This window comes from Lipotes vexillifer, unplaced genomic scaffold, assembly GCF_000442215.2.
Source record: "Lipotes vexillifer unplaced genomic scaffold, Lipotes_vexillifer_v1.1 scaffold1009, whole genome shotgun sequence".
Lineage (NCBI taxonomy): Eukaryota > Metazoa > Chordata > Mammalia > Artiodactyla > Lipotidae > Lipotes > Lipotes vexillifer.
This window is the reverse complement of record NW_006772405.1, coordinates 891,461-911,476: the sequence shown is the minus strand read 5'-3', so window position 1 is coordinate 911,476 and position 20,016 is coordinate 891,461. Positions and strand designations below refer to the sequence as shown.

General features: G+C 43.0%; 1 protein-coding gene across 1 annotated transcript in view; it reads left to right on the top strand.

Moving 5' to 3' along the window:
• Positions 1-19,061, top strand: part of SH3TC2 (SH3 domain and tetratricopeptide repeats 2) — a 66,842-nt gene extending 47,781 nt beyond the window's left edge. The window contains exons 13-17 of the mRNA XM_007447490.1: positions 10,782-10,932; positions 12,980-13,102; positions 14,346-14,496; positions 16,264-16,460; positions 18,122-19,061. Coding sequence (XP_007447552.1) covers positions 10,782-10,932; positions 12,980-13,102; positions 14,346-14,496; positions 16,264-16,460; positions 18,122-18,313 — 814 coding nt within the window. The 3' untranslated portion in view covers positions 18,314-19,061. The remainder of the gene's footprint in view (positions 1-10,781; positions 10,933-12,979; positions 13,103-14,345; positions 14,497-16,263; positions 16,461-18,121) is intronic.
• The last annotated feature ends 955 nt before the right edge of the window (positions 19,062-20,016 follow it).

Below are 20,016 nucleotides of genomic sequence, written 5' to 3'. Positions count from 1 at the left end.
TGCTAATACTTGTTATTGTGTGTCTTCTTTATTTTAGCCGTCCTGTTAGGTATGAAGTGATATCTCATTGTGGGTTTGATTTACTTTCCCTAATGACTAAGATGTTGACCTTCGTTTCATGTGCTTACTGGTCATTTGTATATCTTTGGAGAAATGTCTCTTTAAATTCTTTGCCCCGTTTTTGTGTTGTTTGTCGTTTAATTTTTGAGCTGTAAGAGTTCTTTATGTATTCTGGTAAAAATCTCATATCAGATATATGATTTGCAAATATTTTCTCCCAATCCATATGTTTTCTTTTCACTTCCTAGATGGCATCTTTTGAAGCACAAGTGTTTTTAATTTTGATGAAGTTCAGTTTATCTATTTTTTTAATCGTTTCCTAATCTAAGGTTGCAAAAATTTACCTCTTTGTTTCCCTCTAAGATTTTTGTCATTTTAGCCCTTACATTTGGGTCAATCAGCTGTTTTGAGTTAATTTTTGATTATGCTGTGAGATAGGGGTCCAGTTTGATTCTTTTGTGTGAATATCCAGTTGCCCAAGTACCACGTTTTGAAAAAATTATTTTTCCCCATTGAACGTTTTCAGCACCCTTGTTTAAAATCAGTAGACCATAAATGTAAGGGTTTATTTCTGGGTGCTAAATTCTGTTCCATATATCTATATGTCTGGCCTATGCCAGACTACACTATTGTGTTTATTATTGCTTCATGGTAAGTTTTAAATTGGGAAGTGTGAGTCTCCCAAACTTGTAATTCTTTTTCAAGGTTGTTTTGGCTATTTTGGGTCCCTTGCCTTTCCATATGAAATTTAGTGTCAGCTTTCAATTTCTGCAAAGAAGCCAGCTGGGATATTGATAGGGATAATGTTGAATCTGTAGATCAATTTGGGTAATATTGCCATCTTAACAGCATCATGCCTTCCAATTCATGAACCTGGAATGTCTTTTCATTTATTTAGGCATGCTTTAACCCCTTTCAACAGTGTGTTGTAGTTTTAGAGTGTTATTTTTGCACTCCTTTTGTTAAATATTCTGAAGTAGTTTTTGATGCTATTGTAAATGGAATTGTCTTCTGAATTTCACTTTCAGATTGTTCATTGACAGTGTATAGAAATACAGCTGATTTTTGTATGTATTCTTTTTATTTCTGTAATTATTTCTGTTAGTAGTAATGTCACCACTTTAGTTCATAGTCTTTTATCTTATTTTTCTTGACCAGACTAACAAAAGCTTTTAAAGGAACCAACCTTTGATTTTATTGATTTTCTCCATTGTTTTTCTATTCTCTACATCTTTTTTTCTGATTTAATATTTATTATTTTTCTTAATTGTGCTTGCTTTGGTTTTACCTTGCTCTTTTTTTTTTCAAGTGTCTTAAGGTAGAATGTTAGGTTATTGATTTGAGATCTTTCTTCTTCTTTAATATAAATATTTACAGCTACAAGTTTCTCTCTGATCACTGCTTTCATTCCATTTACTCCAGTTTTGGTGTGTTGTATTTTTGTTTTCATTCATCTCAAAGTATTTTCTAATAGTCCTTGTGATTTCTTCTTTGACCCCTTGGTTATTTAAGAGTGTGTTGTTTAAATTTCACATATTTGTGAATTTCCCAAATTTCCTTTTGTTATCAATTTCTGATATCACTCAGTTGTGGTGGGAGAACATACTTTGTATGATTTCCTTTTAAATTTATTGAGAAAGGCCTACCATATGGTCTGTTCTGGAGGATGTTCCATGCGCACTTGAGAGGAGTGTGTATCTGCCATTATTTGCATTGTTTTTAGAGATGTCTGTTAGGTCTAATTGATTTATAGCTAAAGTCTTCTATTTCCTTTTGCTCTCATGTCTAGTTGTTCTATCCATTATTGAAAGTGGGGTATTTAAATCTCCAATTATTGTGTTTGAATTGTCTATTTCTCCCTTCAAGTGTGTCAGCTTTTTCTTCATGTACTTTGAGGCTCTATTTTTAGATACATTATTTTTCTAATTGTTATGTCTTCCGAATGGAATGACTCTTTTATCATTATAAACTTTTCTTTATTGTCTTTCGTGGCAATTTTGTTATTTTTATCTGATATTAGTATAGCCATTAAAGGTCTTGTTGGATGGTGTATCCAAAAGTTTTCCATACTTTTACTTTTAATCTATTTTTGTCTTTCAAACTAAAGTGTATCTCTTGTAGACAGCATACAGTTGAGTCATATTTTTCGTTATTGTTGTTTTGTTGTTTGTTTTTAAAAATCCATTCTGCCAATCTCTGTCTTTTGAGTGGAGTGGTCAATCCATTTACACTTGATGTAATTACTGGTAAGGTGGGATTCATGTCTGCCTGTTTTGCTATTTGTTTTCTATGTTTCTTATATCTTTTGAAAATTCTTCCTTTTCTTCTTTCTTTTGTGTTAAATAGATATTTTCTGTTGTTCCATTTTAAATTTGTCATTTCTTTTACTATGTTTCTTTCAGCTCTTTTCTTAGCGGTTACCCTGGGGATTATAATTAACATCTTAATTAATGAAAACCTCAGGAGTTTCCTTGGCATGCACAGAGTTTTATACTTGTGTGGTCTTTTAGATTCCTGGGATTACGTTGGAGCTTTTCAAAGCCTCCAATGGACATTTCATTTCCCAGCTTTTCCTTTTGTTTTTTATTTTTTGTCAGCTTATTGTTTGCTCCAAATGTTTTCACCACCTCAGACAGCAGCAGTGTTAAACAATTGCTGCTGACCTTTTTGGACAAACACCTCAGGGAAAAGATTGTTTTATACTGAGCGATCTCTGAGTTAGTTTATATAAAACAAGCCCTGTGAGTGGAGGCTTTCAGTGAACTTCCAAGCAGGTAAAATCGTGACAATTCCCTGGGGATAGAATGCTGGGGAATTCCACACTCATTGTGCTCTTTTCAGTGGCGCTAGGCTGCTTGTTTTCCCAGCTACCATGGTTGAGAGGCTGTCACAGAGCTGGGGAGAGAAGATGTCTCTAGAGCAACTTAAAAAGCAACAAAAGTCCCTATTCTTAAGGAGATTCAGCTGTTGTTCTTGAGTGACCACTCCTTGAATAGTTGCAAGCCTTTTGTTAATTTCCAGAGTTCTGAAAAGTTGGTTGTGACAATTTTTGCCCGTGTTCTCATTGCTCTTGTGGGGGATTGATTTTTGGAGGTCCTTAGTTCGTCATTCTGGAAGTTGATCCAGATTAGGATTTTTTTAATCCTAGTATTCTGTAATTCTAATATCTGAGATTCTTATTTGTGTAATTGGGAGGAAATAAACATCCACTTTTCCTCCTTTCCCACTAATATGAGCGATACTAAGAGGAAAATGGGAAGTACCTTAGGTGTTAGAGGAAGCCTCTGCAAACATAAGGTGGTTATCCCTTTTCAGGATGCTCAGTTCATCAAGGAGAACTGCTATTAATGCTATATTTATTTAGCATGTATAAATCACCTATTCCTACAAAGCCTTCGTGAAAAAAAAGAACAAAGACCAGCTAACAGATGTAGATTAACAGGTGTTTCCATGCACCTGGAGGTGGTTACTGTAATTTTGCTCTAAGCTTCCTGGTAGCTGAGGTAAAAGGGGAAAAACCATAGGAGGCTCCCACTGTCTGATAAAAGAATATAAACAAATGTATCTGTTGGAGCAGATTTGTTCCTGGCACTGATTTCTAGGAGAAATTTATTAAGTGGGTTTTGATGTAATGGACACATTTCTTTCAGCTAAACTACCCCCATGGGATTTCTCTTCTCACAAAGCTCAAAGCCATATCAGGCAAAGGCAGGAAGTGTTCATGGGTGAGATGACAGGCCTCTGCAGGGGCAGGTTTGGAGGGAGAGGAAAGAACACTTTCAGCTGAGGGTTGGCGCATCTGTCACGGAAAACTTCATAAAGGTGATAGCATTTAAAGATGCCCTGGAGGGATAGAAAAGATTTTGAAAAGTGGGGAAGGGTAAGAGAATACCATTTTGGGCCAAGGGAATAGCCATAGCAATGGAAAGGTGAGGATGCATTTGAAAGATATTCCGTAGGTTTCACAGACTGAGTTTGATGTTTCTCTGGGTATAGGTACTAAAGAAGAGAGAGGACTACAGCCTATCCCCCAGGAGGGGATGTGGAGGTTGGATGGGGGTACGGGGTTGCAGTGGGCCTCTGGACTGGCACAGTCAGCATCTGTATTGAAAATGATGGTCATAATAGTAACAGAAGGTATTCAGTGAGCATGCACTGATTACCAAGCAGTGTGCAATCTCAGGATGACCATATGAGGGAGAAAGAGTCATAGAAATTGAGAACTAGACATTTCTCCAAAGAAGATATACAGATTGCCAAGAAACACATGAAAGAATGCTCAACATCATTAATCATTAGAGAAATGCAAATCAAAACTACAATGAGATATCATCTCACACCAGTCAGAATGGCCATCATCAAAAAATCTACAAACAATAAATGCTGGAGAGGGTGTGGAGAAAAGGGAACACTCTTGCAATGCTGGTGGGAGTGTGAATTGGTACAGCCACTATGGAGAACAGTGTGGAGGTTCCTTAGAAAACTACAAATAGAACTACCATATGACCCAGCAATCCCACTACTGGGCATATACCCTGAGAAAACCATAATTCACAAAGAGTCATGTACCAAAATGTTCACTGCAGCTCTATTTACAATAGCCCGGCGATGGAAACAACCTAAGTGTCCATCATCGGATGAATGGATAAAGAAGATGTGGCACATATATACAATGGAATATTACTCAGCCATAAAAAGAAATGAAACTGAGCTATTTGTAATGAGGTGGATGGACCTAGAGTCTGTCATACAGAGTGAAGTAAGTCAGAAAGAGAAAGACAAATACTGTATGCTAACACATATATATGGAATTTAAGGAAAAAAAAAAAGTCATGAAGAACCTAGGGGTAAGACAGGAATAAAGACATAGACCTACTAGAGAATGGACTTGAGGATATGAGGAGGGGGAAGGGTAAGCTGTGACAAAGTGAGAGAGTGGCATGGACATATATACACTACCAAACGTAAAATAGATAGCTAGTGGGAAGCAGCCGCATAGCACAGGGAGATCAGCTTGGTGCTTTGTGACCACCTAGAGGGGTGGGATAGGGAGGGTGGGAGGGAGGGAGACACAAGAGGGAAGAGATATGGGAACATATGTATATGTATACTGATTCACTTTGTTATAAAGCAGAAACTAACGCACCATTGTAAAGCAAATATACTCCAATAAAGATGTAAAAAAAAAAAGAAGTCAAGTAACTTGCATGAAGCCACACAGCAGAGATTGATACCCAATCTGTGCCTAGAACAAGAGTCAGCACACTAATAAAAACTCAGATAGTAAATGTTTTAGGCTGTCTGTCCATGTGGTCTCTCTCACAACTACTCTGTTCTGCAGTTGTAGTGTGAAAACAGCCATAGATAATATATAAATGAATGTGGCTGTGTTCCCATAAGACTTTGTTTACAAAAGCAGGTGGAAGGCTGGATTTGGCTCATGGGCCATAGTTTGCCAACCCTTGGCCTAGAGTGCTTGTTCTTAACTACTCTGTATGTATTCTGCCTGCTCAATCAATAATTTTCACCCTCAGTAAGCAGTAGGTGTAGATGACGGTATGGTGAAACCTCTCAGAATTGTATGGATGAGAATGGCCTCATTTGTCTTCTGCTCTGACCTCCGCCTGCTATGGAGAGTCCAGACTGCTTATACTACCTGCCTCAATGGTATTAGCGCAGATCCCTGAATCCTTAATTTAAGGTGGTTTTCACCACCCATTACTGCTTTTTTACCTATTTATATTCCTCCTGTTTGAAAGGTTTTGTCTAGGGTTTAGTGTTGGTGGATAGTAAGGGAGAGCAAGTAGATGGTGAAAATTTTGGCTCAGCCTTCAGGATTTTGTCTTGGGACACTTTGCTGTCCCTTTGTTCAGTACCTTCTGAGTCTTGCTTTCTCTGCCTTCAGGGTGGTTCCTTCAGAGTGGTGACTGCAGAATTTAGTTTGATGAAGTTTTTCAATCTCTCAATGAGAAAAAGGTCTTTAGGGGGTCTTGTCTTCTGTCCCCAGGTGACACAATACAGACTGTACTCTAGACTGTCTATAGACTCAGTTCTAGAGCTGAACCAGGTGGGTCCATGAGAACTTTGTGGCTCTATTGGATAGATTCAACAGATACTTGCTGAACATCTACTATGGCCCAGGCACTGTGCTAAAAACTGGACAAATGAGATATAGTCCCTGAGCTTACAGTGTTTATCATCTAGTTCAGGGAGTAGATATTATATACATAATCGCCAGAGGTATCACATAAATGGTGCTAAGTGCCACAGAGGGTGTGCATATTATTTTTTAGAAAGAAATGCCTTGCATGCAACAGGTCTTTGCAAAATAATGATTCTTTGCATGTGAATACAATAGTAGCCTATAAGTCCTTATTCCTGGCTTTTATTCTTATCCTGTGCATCTTACTTCTGTGGAACTGAAAAAAAAAATGCTTCAATGTTTGGTTTTCAGTATAGTTAATATGACTAATCCCTAACATTTTTAGAATCATAAACAAGGAAAGAATTGCTTTTGCTGACATGTTCTCGTTTGATCACAAGGCTAGGATGTACAGCACCACCCAATTTTTGCCGATGGGGTGCTTTGTTCAGGGTCTGAGGTAGCTTATGTCCTTCAAAATTTTGAAGTTGTTAAAGTGGTAAAATAAGCGAAACCTTCCCACAAGCTGATTTCTGAGCCAGAAATTGAGCACTGCTTGAGGGTTTGTAGGGGGCTCTGGAGTCCGATTCTCAGGGTTAGATCCTGGGATTTAGATCTCAGGGTTTATAACCTGGTCTGTGTTACTTACCCTTCAAAGCCTTATTTTTCCCATTTGTAAATACATATGATAATAGTACTGCTCTCTTAGTGGTGTTGTGATGATTAAATGAAATTAGGCATGTAAAGCCCCTAGCATATGCTAAGTGCTCAATAAATGTTAAGTAACATTTGCTGTCATTGCTGTTATTACAAGACAAAACAGCAGAGAGCTCAACATAAAACTTTAGAAATGAGCAGTGCAAACATGGACACGTTTTTAAAAACCCACTGGGTTTCTTTATGTACAAAATGAGCTAAGAACTCTCATGGCTTGAGGAGTAAATGAGAGAATGTGGACTGAAAGTTTGTATCTCAGCACCTGGCCCAGGGTCAGCCCCTTGTGAGTGGCAATTCTCATTATGGAAACAGGATAAGACCAGTTAGTGGAGGCTGGGCTCTGGCCAGAGGTCAAACATTCATCCAGGCAGGGCAGGGATCTGGGAAACCCCAGCAAGGGTTGGTAAGAGGAAGTCTGGGAATGCAGGTGTATTGAGGTCACCTCACCACAGGCTCATGGCTGATGTCCACACAGGAAGGAAGAAACAAGGACTCAGCCACAGAGATTGAACTTTGGGGGCAGAACAAATGAGAAAAAGAGAAGACTGAGGGTTTGAGAGGAGAGGAGATACCATGCCAGTGCACAGACATAGCTGGCCGGGAATGCATGAGACTTGAGATCAAGACTGAATTTATGCTGTTCCACCAGTTGTGCTCCTTACTTCTTTGATTTGGGAGCTGAGCCCACATCTAGAGCCTGCAGGTGGTGGTTGGAGGAATTGGGGTGCTGGGACATTCCAGACCAAGCTAGTGGCTTATCTGGTGGGTGATACAGCACAACCAGTGACAGATATAAACACATGGGGTGGTGAATGGTGATAGGAAACAACCAAGGAAGCTGGAGACCACTTCCCAATTCTAGACCATAAGGCACTTGTCTTTTATTGGAGTCATGGATCAGGTATAAGACTTAGTGGAGGCAGTGGTCTTTGGAAAACCCATGCATGTAGAGTCTTTTTTTTTAAAATAAATTTATTTTATTTATTTTATTATTTTTGGCTGCATCGGGTCTCTGTTGCTGAGCGTGGGCTTTCTCTAGTTGTGGCGAGCAGGGGCTACTCTTCGTGGCGGTGCGCAGGCTTCTCATTGTAGTGGCATCTCTTGTTGCGGAGCACGGGCTCTAGGCACACGGGTTTCAGTAGTTGTAGCACGTGGGCTCAGTAGTTGTGGCTGGCGGGCCCTAGAGCTCAGGCTCAGTAGTTGTGGTGCACGGGCTTAGTTGCTCCATGGCATGTGGGACCTTCCTGGACCGGGGCACGAACCTGCATTGGCAGGCGGATTCCTAACCACTGCGCCACCAGGGAAGCCTGCACATAGAGTCTTGATAGTGCAATGTGAGCATCTGGGTCTCTGTAAGTCCTGCCTTCCCCCATGGGGTGGTTCCTGGAGAGGAATACTGACCTCCTCTCTTCCACAGTCATAGTGAGCTCAGAGAGAAAAATTCTAAGATCGTAATGCCTGCTCTGTGAGTTGGCTTCTCTGTGATAACCCAGATCTTGCTCCCTGGGGGTCTGGAGAAAACAACCATAGCCCAGGGGTCTCCCAGGACAGCAAATGGTAATAAACAAAAACAGAGCAGGAAATAGGGTCAGGATGAGATATATGGCTCCTCTCTTCATTAACTGTTCCAGTGGGAGTAGGGAGAGCAGTAGAGGCCAGGCCTGCAGAACCTGTTAGCCCTGCTTGGCATTTGGTGGGTACGGAGTGGGTGAGAGAAGGACAGGGCTTCCTATAGTAAAGGAGGCCTGTGGTTATCAGGCCAAGGAGGTTGGTGACCACCTCAGCACAGTGTGCAGCTTCTCAGCTCACAGCACAGTCTGAGCAGCAAGTCTGACATTCTGATTCTTGACAGAGGGTGGCCAGTGCCCATCGCTGATGTCAATAAATATCATGTCAAGAGCAGGGCAATAGGGAAAACTAGAGTTCTTTCTTCTCAGGACTTACAAGTGCCAAATGCCTGGCACTTTCTACAGAAGGCTAATAGCTGCCTCATTGCCAAGATGAATCAGGGCCTCATTAGTCACAAGCAATGCTTGTTTCCATCACTGTGCATAAGGGGGCCTGGGGGCTGGGTTGCCCATCATGCCCATGTTTGATGAGGACCTCCTAACTGTTTACAGACTTGGGGGGTGTTGGTCAGTGTTTCTAGAAGGATTTGCATGGTTTGGTGCAGTGGTTCTCAAACTTCAATACACAGGAGCATAACCTGGGTGTGTCTAAGAAATTCAGATTCATGGCTGGCTACCATGATGATTCTGATTCAATCAGTCTGAGGGAGCTCTGGGAGTCTGTGTTTTTAATAAACTCCACAGGTAATGCTGGTGCAGGTGGGCCATGAATCACAGTGTGAGGAATATGGGTATTGTGGGACGAGTCCTGGACTGGGACTCAGGAGAGCAGAGTTCTGGCCTTTGATTGTCCCCTAGTGTGGTGTGCAACCTTGTGCAAGTCACCTCCTATCTCCAGGCCTGTTTTCTCTATAGAAAAAGAAGAGAGTCTCAACCTAAGCTGCACAATAGAGTCACAATAGTAACTAATAAGGAGCTTTGACAAAATGCTGGTGCCTGAGCTAGAGTGTCCCAGGCTAGCATGACATGTCAACACATTGGGGTGACTTTGCCTGTGTATGCATGTTTAAAGAGTTTCCAGATGATTCTAATTACTGCTGGAGTTGAGAACTACTATCTAGGTGATGCCCAGGGCTGATTCTTGTTCTGGAATTCTGAACCTGTTCAACACTGCATTACCTATGCCTCATTTCTTCATTAATTCCTGATATGGAGCAAGAGTTTTCTACATAAACAATTTCCAGATAATTAAAGAGTACTTTGTTAAGCACCAAAACTTTCACCCTTCTTTGATTTTTCTTCTTATACAAACATCAAAATCTTTTTGATGATTTAAAGTTACCACTATGGGACTTCCCTGCTGGTGCAGTGGTTAGGAATCCGCCTGCCAATGGAGGGGACACGGGTTTGATCCCTGGTCCAGGAAGATCCCAGATGCCGCGGGGCAGCTAAGCCCGTGTGCCACACCTACTGAGCCTGTGCTCTAGAACCCGTGAGCCACAACTACTGAAGCCTGTGCTCCCTAGGGCCCACGCACTGCAACTACTGAAGCCCGCGTGCCGCAACTACTGAGCCCACATGCTGCAACTACTGAAGCCTGCGTGCTGCAACTACTGAAGCCTGTGTGCCTAGAGCCCATACTCTGCAACAAGAGAAGCCACCGCAATGAGAAGCCCGTGCACCGCAAGGAAGAGTAGTCCCAGCTCGCCACAACCAGAGAAAGCCCGCGCGCAGCAATGAAGATCCAACGTGGGCAAAAATAAAGTAAAATAAAAAAAAAAAAAGTTACCACTATGGTCATTCTTTTGTGATTTATTCAATAAATATGCATTTGGCATCCACTGTGTTAGGGTCTTATGAAAAAATGTTATACAGTAGTCAAAAGTTGGGTGGACCATGGGCCAGTAATAATAAAAATGATAACTAACATTTAAACATTCATCAAGTGCTTACTCTATGGTAGGCACTGTTCTAAGCACTCTATCTCATTTAATCCTCACAACCATCCTCTGGGGCAGGTACAGTTTATCCCCATCTTACAGATGGGAAAACCAAGTCACAGAGAGATTCTGTACTTTCTCAAGTTCTCACAGCTGGTTTAGGCAGATCCAAGATTCAGATCAGTCCTCGATCTCTCTGTGTGTTCTGAAACAATGTTGTTCCCCTGCCCCTCAGTCTCTCTGTGTGTTCTGAAACAATGTTGTTCCCCTGCCAGAGCTTCAGTTTCCTCCTGTGCAGAGTGAGTCTGGGCCCCTTTGAACCCTCACACCTTATGAGTCCATGTCCACCCCCAGGTCCCTTAGGAGGTCCCTCACCTGCATCAAGGAGAGCCTGCGTATCTTCGTTGACCTGGGGGAGAGAGACAAGGCTGCTGAGGCCTGGCTTGGGGCTGGGCGACTCCACTACCTCATGCAGGAAGACGAGCTGGTGGAGCTGTACCTGCAGGTAGGCCTCCTGCAGAGCTTATCTGCTGACCTGGGCCATGCTGGGAGGCAGCTGTACCCTCCAAAGTGATCAGTTAGAACTAGGGAGAGGTGATGTCCTCGTCAAGCCCTTGGAGGGTCGGTCAACTCTGCGCTGCTTCCTGAACCCAAGATGGAAACCAAGGTGGTCTGGCAAGCAGCAAAGGGCCAGTCCCCAAGTCCCATATGCACGTGTGAGCTCGCAAAGAACATGGTGGGGGACTTGCTCATCTGTCATGTCGGTTTTATCCATTTTTCCAAAACTTGACACACACCTTGACTTCAGGGTTTTGCTGCAGTTTGAGGGAAGGTTGACATGTGTGTGGTATTAACATTATTGTTCTTTTATGATTTTTTAGTTTGCATATCTTTAATATCTGAGATATAACATAGTATAGTGATTAAATACCTGGGCTTTAAAAAAGATAGGTGTGGAATCAAATCACAGGACCATTGATTATGAACCGTGTGACTTTGGGCTTGCTACGTGAGCTCCCTGGGCCTCAGTTTCTTCATGGCTGGACCTGTCTCTAATAAAGATTAGGTATAACATTTTCATAGTAAACATATGCATATAAACATTAACTAAGTGCTTGGGACCTAGTAAATGCTTAATAAATGGTATTTCATCATCATCATTATCTGTACAATACTGACATGATGGTATATAAGATTTGCTCCATCAAAAATATGCCTGTTAACTTTTTTTCCTTCCCATTTCTCCCCTTTTACTCCCCCTTACTCTATTACTTACAATCGCACAAATTCACTTCCACCGAGACTTAATAATGGTTGTATAGCATTGATTGAAGCCTTACTATGCATGGGAGACTTTGCTAAACGCTTCACGTGCCTGATATAGTTTAATCCTCATTACAAATGCAGCAGGAGTCTCTACTGAAATTCCCATTTTACAGATGACACTCAATGAGGCTGAGTAATTTGCCTAAAGTGATACAACTAGTAAGTGGTTAAAACTGCACACCAGCAGTGTGACTTAAAGCTTTTACTTGTAGACTCTATTCTGCCTTGGGATTTTAGAGCTGGAAGAATTATCAGAGAGCAGACAATTTAGTCTTGCCTTTCTGTCTCTGGGAGACAAATGCCCAGAGGGAGCTATTGGGGTTGTTCATTGCTTGGTGGCAGAACTCCTGACTCTAGGATTCCATCTCACTGCTTCTATCTTTGCGTAGCAGCATATGCAATAAAAATAACTGAGGGATCTTGCCCCAGTAATTCACTGTCCAGAACTGGTCCCAGGCACCCACAACCCTAGACTGCCACCTGACTTGATGTTCTGCAGTTATTCCCACTGAGGCGAATAATTCCTGCCTAAGGATATTTGAGGTCCTGTGGCTGTGCTGCAGATGTTGTGGTACATTTTCTACTTTCTCATCACATTTTGTTTAGGTGCAAATGTGAAGTAGCTTGTTCAAGATAAAGGGGTCATAGGGGCCAGGAGAAGGGTAATGGGCTGAAAGATACTAGCATTTGTTTGCCACTAACTATTGATGTAAACTTGAAAGCTCCTTATTCTCAGCCTCAGTTTCTCCATCTAGGAACTGTAGGTGTTGGATGAGATCACTCTTTCCAAATTTCAGTCATTTATACATCAAGTTTATAGTTTTGCCATATCCAGGTACCTCTGTACCATTATTTACTTATTTTTCTTTGACTCAACTTCAAATCACCTTAGCTTTTTACACTAAACAATGCTATCTAAAAGCAGAGGTTTTGAATATGATTAATCTTTTTTTCTGAAACACATTAAAATAAATACTTAACTATTAAAAGATGTTTGTGTGCTGCTGAAAACCATTTCTAGGGCCACCAAAGTAATCTCTCATAGCATGGTGGGGAAATGCTGGACTAGTGAATCTTACTAGCCTTATGAGTGTAAAGACAATTTAGGGTTCAGGGAACCTTAGCAGAGGGTTAAGCTAGATGGTCAGGATCTCATTCTTGCCAGTCCTGTGGACATTTGGAAAGTCCTTCTCTCTGCCTTTGACAGCAGTCTCTGTCCCACTCAGGCAGCCATCCAGAAAGCCCTGAAGTCAGAGGAGCCCTCCCTGGCTCTCAGGCTCTACGAGGAAGCAGGTGATGTGTTCTTCAATGGGACCCGCCACAGGCATCGTGCAGTGGAGTATTACCGAGTAAGTTGTGGGCTGCATAGTCAGCAGTATCCCTAGCTAGGTTCTGGCACAAACATGGGCAGGGCCACTTGGACTTTACCTGGCGTCCCCTTCCCCTGTCTTGCTGGTATTTCTTTGTCTTCCCTTCCTCATCCAATGCCCACAGGCTCTCCCTGTCTTCAGTCTAGCAGACTCTCAAAGAAGGAGGTGATAAACTCTGTCATTCTCAGGCTTGATAAATAAAGTATCTTTCCTGACAGAACATACCATAATAATTACAACTTTTGGGTGCATAGTACTTTACAGTTGGTAGCACACTTTTATGTTGACCAGAATGTTCCTATGTACATGGTATGGTGGGAGATGATTGGTCCATGGGTGAACACTTTTGCTTTACTATGTTTTCATTAAGTGTGCATTAGAATATATTTAAAAAATTAAAGATGTATAATACCAGTTCATCAAACCTATGATACCACAGATATTATTGCAAAGAATGAGGCAAGAAATAGAAGACAGTTGATTTAAGAAATAATACTAATTAAATAAATGTCCAGATGTTAAGCAGATATGTGAAGAATCATAATTGTTTTTTGTCACTGACTGAAGTTTGGGAAAACTTATTATCTTATTTGATCTTAATATTTCACTTATTCAGATACTTATTCATTCACTTGTTCAATTGTTTATTCAGTCATCAAACATTCATCAAGACCCAGTATGTGCCAGGCACTGAGCTAGGGGTGAACAAGAAACATGTCCCTGACTAATGAGGTGCTCTTGGTCATATGCATTTTATGGATGAGAAAACTAAGGCTCAGAGAGATGAAGTGACCTGCCCAAAGTTCTATCATAATAAAAATGATAGAAATGACTATTTACTGGGGACTCTCAGACACTGTGCACATACTCCACGTATGTACTTTGTAGATTAGCACTGTGGGCACTAAGGGAGCGTGTAGCTGGCGGGTGAGTAACTTGTCATGTGACCTTGAGGAAAGTCATCATCCCTTTCCTGCTGTCAGTTTCAGGGAGCCTGATGACCTCTAGTTCTTCCACCTCTGAGGTCCGGGCAGAGCAACCAAGAGCAAGGACCAGGAGAGCAAGTTGAGAAAAGCCATGCATGGAAGGTGCCATCTCCCCCTTGGGTTTAGTCACTGCCATCCCTCAACCCCTGGCAGTAGGATGCAGTACAGCCTCCTAGAGTATGGTATGTGCCAATGATTCTCAGCTAGACTAAGGTTCCTTGTGCCTCTGTTCTCAGGCTGGGGCTGTTCCCTTAGCAAGGAGGATGAAGGCAGTGAAAACCGAGCTCCGGATTTTCAACAAGCTGACAGAGCTGCAGATCAGCCTGGAAGGCTATGAGAAGGCTTTGGAATTTGCCACCTTGGCGGCCAGACTCAGCACAGTCGCAGGTTGGTGGTCCTAATTGTCCAGGGTATTGAATGGGAGGGAGTAACACTCTCTAAGGAGGAATAACAAAGTTGTAAGCGCATAGGCTCTGGAGTCAGACTCCGTGGGTTCAAATTCCAGGTCGAAGTGTCAGGGAGCCCCCAGTTAAGCAAGCTACTTAACATCTATAAACCTCAAGTTTGTCATTGGCAAATCAGGATTAAAAATGGCACCCACAGCATGCCGTTGTTATGAAGACCGATGATAATACAGGTAAAACCCATAGCACAGTGCTTGGTACATAATAAGTCCTTGATAAGTGTTACCTGTGCACACTAATTATTATATTATAGTTGGTATTATTGGTATTCTGAGTCCAGGGTAAATGGTATTTTATCCTATGCACAGGCAATGCCCCATTACAAAAGCACTGTGCCTTAACTTTTTAATTAGTTAATTATTAGTCAAGTACACATTTTCTTATGAAATTGAAATGTAAATGAAGGTCAGATTCCTGTTAACCTAACTCCCTCAGTAGCTGAAATACTTGCATTTACAACAAAAGCTAATGAGAAATAATGTAAATCATTAAAACAGAAAAAAAAGAGGCAGAATGAAAAAAGATAAACTCATCTTGAATGTTGGTGCTTGAGGAAAAGCAGAGGAGGACTGATTAGATGTAAAGGCAAATGGAGTCTTCTGTGATAATTCTAGAAGAGACCTCTGGGCATTCTCAAGGGCGTGAGATGTGGATGGTACTGGACTTTATTGTATTTAATTGCACTTCAGAGCTCTCTCTCTTTTCCTACCTCTCCCTTTACTGCAGAAAACCTTATTTGTGCAACCCTCTGCTAATCTCAGGAAGACCTTGGGGCCCCAGGCAGCTCCCTCTGGAGCATTCTTTATCCTTCCCTGGACAGAAGCTGAAATGAGGCTATATCCACCATTTCATGTGATTCCCTGTGACTGGACTTTTCCATATCAGAGAGTTGGATTTTCTCTTTTAGCTTTGGCTTTTGGCTCTTTGAAGCCTAAAGGCGATGTTTTTAGATTGCATCAAATAGCCACCTTGCAAATACTCCAAAAACACAACTGGAAGCATTTGTTCTCTTTAAATGCTACTCTGTGTTAAAGGAGTTAGTTATTTAAACAAGAAACCCACCCAAAACCAAAACAAGTCAAAGATCCCTTAGACACCAAGATTCTAAAGCATGAGTTAAAAGTGAATGGGTTTCTGTAGCTTATTTGAGACTGAAAGCTGGTGAAGGGTACAGGGTGACTGCTGCTGATGACAGCCCCAGAGAAGAACTCTGAAGAGAGAGACTTTCATGTGGAGAAAACATTTGTTATATGAAGTTATTCATTGTCAGAAATTCTTAGCTACTCCATCGAGCTAGTCTTGTCACCATTCCCATCACAGAGATTTGGGAATAATTATTTCCCAGAATTCTGAGTTACAGTGACATCCACAATGAGAACATTTTCCTCAGGAATTATCCCAGAAAACCTTGTCCAGAACACATACTCCGCTTAGTCACTCTCACAGATCCCTGTGTTTTCTTTTGTAGCACTGATCACAGGTGTAATCTTACCTTTGTGGGATTATTTAAGGAATGTCTGTGTCCTGTGAGACAGTAAGCCTCATGTGGGCAGGACTTCTTTGTTTGCTATGTCCCAAGCTCAGTCCCTGATACCTAGTAGATCTTCAAAGAATGGTACAGAATGAATGAGTGAACTAATGATGCAAAGTGTCGGCTTCAGGATCTCTCTCTCAGTCTTCCAATTTCTAGGAGATCAGAGGCAGGAGCTGGTGGCCTTCCACCGTCTGGCGACCGTGTACTATTCCCTGCACATGTACGAGATGGCTGAGGACTGCTACCTGAAGACTCTGTCGCTCTGTCCGCCCTGGCTGCAGAGCCCCAAGGAGGCCTTATATTATGCCAAGGTGTATTATCGCCTGGGCCAACTCACCTTCTACCAGCTGGAGGTAAGAGCCAGGCTTCCAAGGTCAACTGAGAGCTACTGTCCAACTATATTCTTTCCTCACCCTGAGCCTTCAGGGTAAAGTTGAGAGGGGTAAGATGGGGAGTGTTGTCTCATAGGGTGGGGAGTGGCTCCTCTGGGAACACAATGACTCTTTTCACTTAGCCCCCTTGGAGACCTCAAAGAGGCTCCCATCTCTGCTGAGGCCCTAGTTCTCTCTCCTTGCCCTGCTGTGACTTCTGGGCCCACTTCATCTGTCAGGTACTATGGGAACATTGGTCTAGAGCCTGTGAGCTCCTCTAGGACCTATGAAAATATATGAGACCCAAAACAATACATGAGACCCCCAAACAAAAGAACTATAAGCTCCAAAATTAAAATCAAAATTAATTCTTAACTGTATGTCTAAAAATGTTATAGATTAATTAGTCAATTGCAACTCACTTCTTATAAAGTTGTGTAAACTATTTTAGGAGAAATCTAGGTACGTGTTAACATGTTTGAGATAATAACATGCAGGGTCTTAGAATGTAAGTAAGCCTAGGTCCTAAGAAGACCATAGCCCTGACTCTCCTGTTTGCTCTGCTGGAGTTGAATCCAGAACTTCTTATTTTTCCAGCCACTTCTAGAACTGTGTGTGTGGTCTGTAATTCTCAGTTACAATTCTGGCCCTTGAACCTTGTCCCTGGGCACTGGCTGCCCTTACCAGAGGTCTCTGTCTGCTCCAGCACAACGCTTAATCTCTTCATACAGTGGCTTCTGAGTCACTCCTGTGTTTGGCCCCCAGGGGACCCTTAGGGCAGCTCTGTTGTCTTTTTCTTATTTGCCAGAGTGTTTCTGGCCTAAATTTATTATTGACTGATGAGGGTTAATGGGAACCAGTCATCCCTTTTTGAGTCTCACCGGAGGAACCACCTGTTCTGCATCCCAACCATTAGGGAGGGACGATGGGGTAGTGAAGGACTCCCCCACAGTGATCTTGCTTTTGTCCCACAGCTCCCAGGAAGTGGGACAAAGTATGTGTGATCTGATTGCATCAACCCAGGGCTCTAGGGATTTCAACGGAAAGAGCTCAACTCAAAGTAGCTTAAGCAAAGCAGGAGACTTTATTGGCTCAAGGAATGAGGAAGTTCAGGTGTAAGTTTAATTGCGGGTAGTTCTGGATGCTGGTACTCAAATGTCATCATGGATTTCCCCACCTCTCTCTGTATCTTTTGGCTCTGAATGTTTCCGCTTCTCTCTGTTTCTTGGCCTCTTTTCCTCCAGTTATTGACAGGCTCAAGCACCCATCTAAAACGGTGAGCAACCATTTTCTCTGTTAGGTCACACTTGAAAGGTCCCAGGGAGTGACTTGGGACAGGTCAACTTGAGTCATTTTCACATACCTGAAGCTCTGTGCCCAGGGTGATGCTGCTTCATGATTGTCTGAGCTTGGGTAAGGTGCCATCCCTGTGCCTGAGGAGGAGGGCCGCCAGGGTTAGCACTGTCACAGAACTGCAGTGGAGTTGGTAGGAGGAATTCCCCCGAGGAACCAGGAGAAGGGGGTGGGAAAGGATGTCAGGCAGACAAAAGCTAGTGTTCTTAATTTTCCCTGCACTGCCTCTTAGCCTTTCCTGGAAATGTCTGCTAATGCTATCTCTTCTCTGCCCCCATGCCGGGGGTTAGGATGCCCACGATGCCACTGAATACTTCTGGCTGGCCCTGGCTGCAGCAGTCCTGCTGGGTGACGAGGAGCTGCAGGACATCATTAGGACCAGGCTGGACCACATCTGCCAGAGCCCCCTCTGGCATAGCAGCCCCTCTGGGCGCTCCTCAGAGAGGGCGCGGTGGCTGAGTGGCGGGGGCCTGGCCCTCTGAGGACAGCTGTCCCATCTCCGACCAGTTGCCATGGTCAGAAGCTACCTCTCTGCTCTAGGCTCTTAATCTGGGGGTGGGGTTCAAGTCATCACCTGGCCCAGCCTCTCATCTCAGAATGGGAAGAGCATAGTCCAGAGGGAGAGGGCTCATTCCAGATCACACATGGCATGGACGGTGGAGCAGGGATTAGGGGTCCTGGCTTCGTGTCTAGAACCTTTCCAGTAGACTGTGGCCCTTCCACACATACAGACCCTGAAATGCACCTTCTAGACACAGTTCTAGAGAAAATGAGACCCCTGCCCCTAGAAAAGCTGTCTCCTTCCCTCAGTGAAGAAATCAGGCATTGCACTGGAGAGAAGACCAGCCCACTGGACTTTGTTCCCTTCACTGACTTTTCTCAGGGAAAGACCCCTCCCCTTGCCAGCAGAGAAACTAGACATTTTTTTTTTTCTCTATTCAACCAGAGGGGGTGCCACTCCTCCTGTCACAGGGACTGGCAGGCGGGAATTCACCATGCTATTAGCGCAAAAGACACAGCCTCAGAATGGCCAGGTGGAATGCACAGGAGGTGAGGTCTGATGTGGAGGCACCATCTCCATCCTGCCCGGAGGCTCTGCTCCCTCATAACCTCCCATAAACCCAGGAGAAGGCTCCCAAGAGTCAAAGCCTAAAAATTGAGCACTAAGGAAGTTATGACGTAAATTACATGTAAATAGTGTATATTATTAAATATTGCTCATTTACATTTATTCACACATTTGTCTCCTTAATAAGAGGGAAGATGAAAACTAGTTAGTTTTGCATATTTTATTAATTATATATGAGTCACTAGGTCCGGCCCACACAGATAGCGAGGGAATTACCAAGGGTGTGGATGCCAGGAGGTGGGGAGAAGCTGCCTACCACAGTATATGAGTCCCTTGATGACGGAATCAGGAATTTGCGAAGGCAGTGAGCTCCAAGTATGGTCCACTGACTGGCTGGGCCAGCAACCTCAGCGTCACCTCTGAGATTGTTTGAAATGCGAATTTCAGGCTCCACCTAAGACCTCTGAAGCACAGTCTCTGGGGCCAAGGATCCCTGGCTTTGCCCTGTTTTCCAGGTGATTCTAATGCACACTGAGGCACAAGAAGCACTCCTCTGGAACCATGGTTCTCAGAGAATGTGAAAAGGAATCACCTGGGGAACTTGCAGAAAATGAACTTTCTGGTCACCCCAATAATTCTGATTCAGTAGGCCTGGGAGACACCCCAGGAACATGCATTATTAACGAGCATCTCGAATGACCCTGATGCTGGTGGTTCACTCTTGCTCGGAAATGTGGAAACATGTAAGATCTAGCTATAGGGATCGCCATCTGACCCCCAACAGCTTAGATTTACTGTTAAGACCCTTACTTTCTAGCTCCTTGGAGCAACCAGATGATTGGTGGTGTGGTGGGGTGGGATGGGGGTGGTGAGTTGAGTCAGTAGTGCACCTTCTAGTCACCAATGCTGTGTACACATTGGTACATCTTATTTTCTCTTCGGAGCTTGGTTGGTTGGTAAAATGCTCTCTACTCTATTCTTCACCAGAAAGGAAATGAAGTGACCTAGTCCACTACCACGTAAGATAGATGTGGTTTTGCTCCCACCACAAACCATAAAATCCCCAAGGGAGGGATGTTGAAGATGAGTCTAACCTCCCATGCAGAGTCCTTTCAA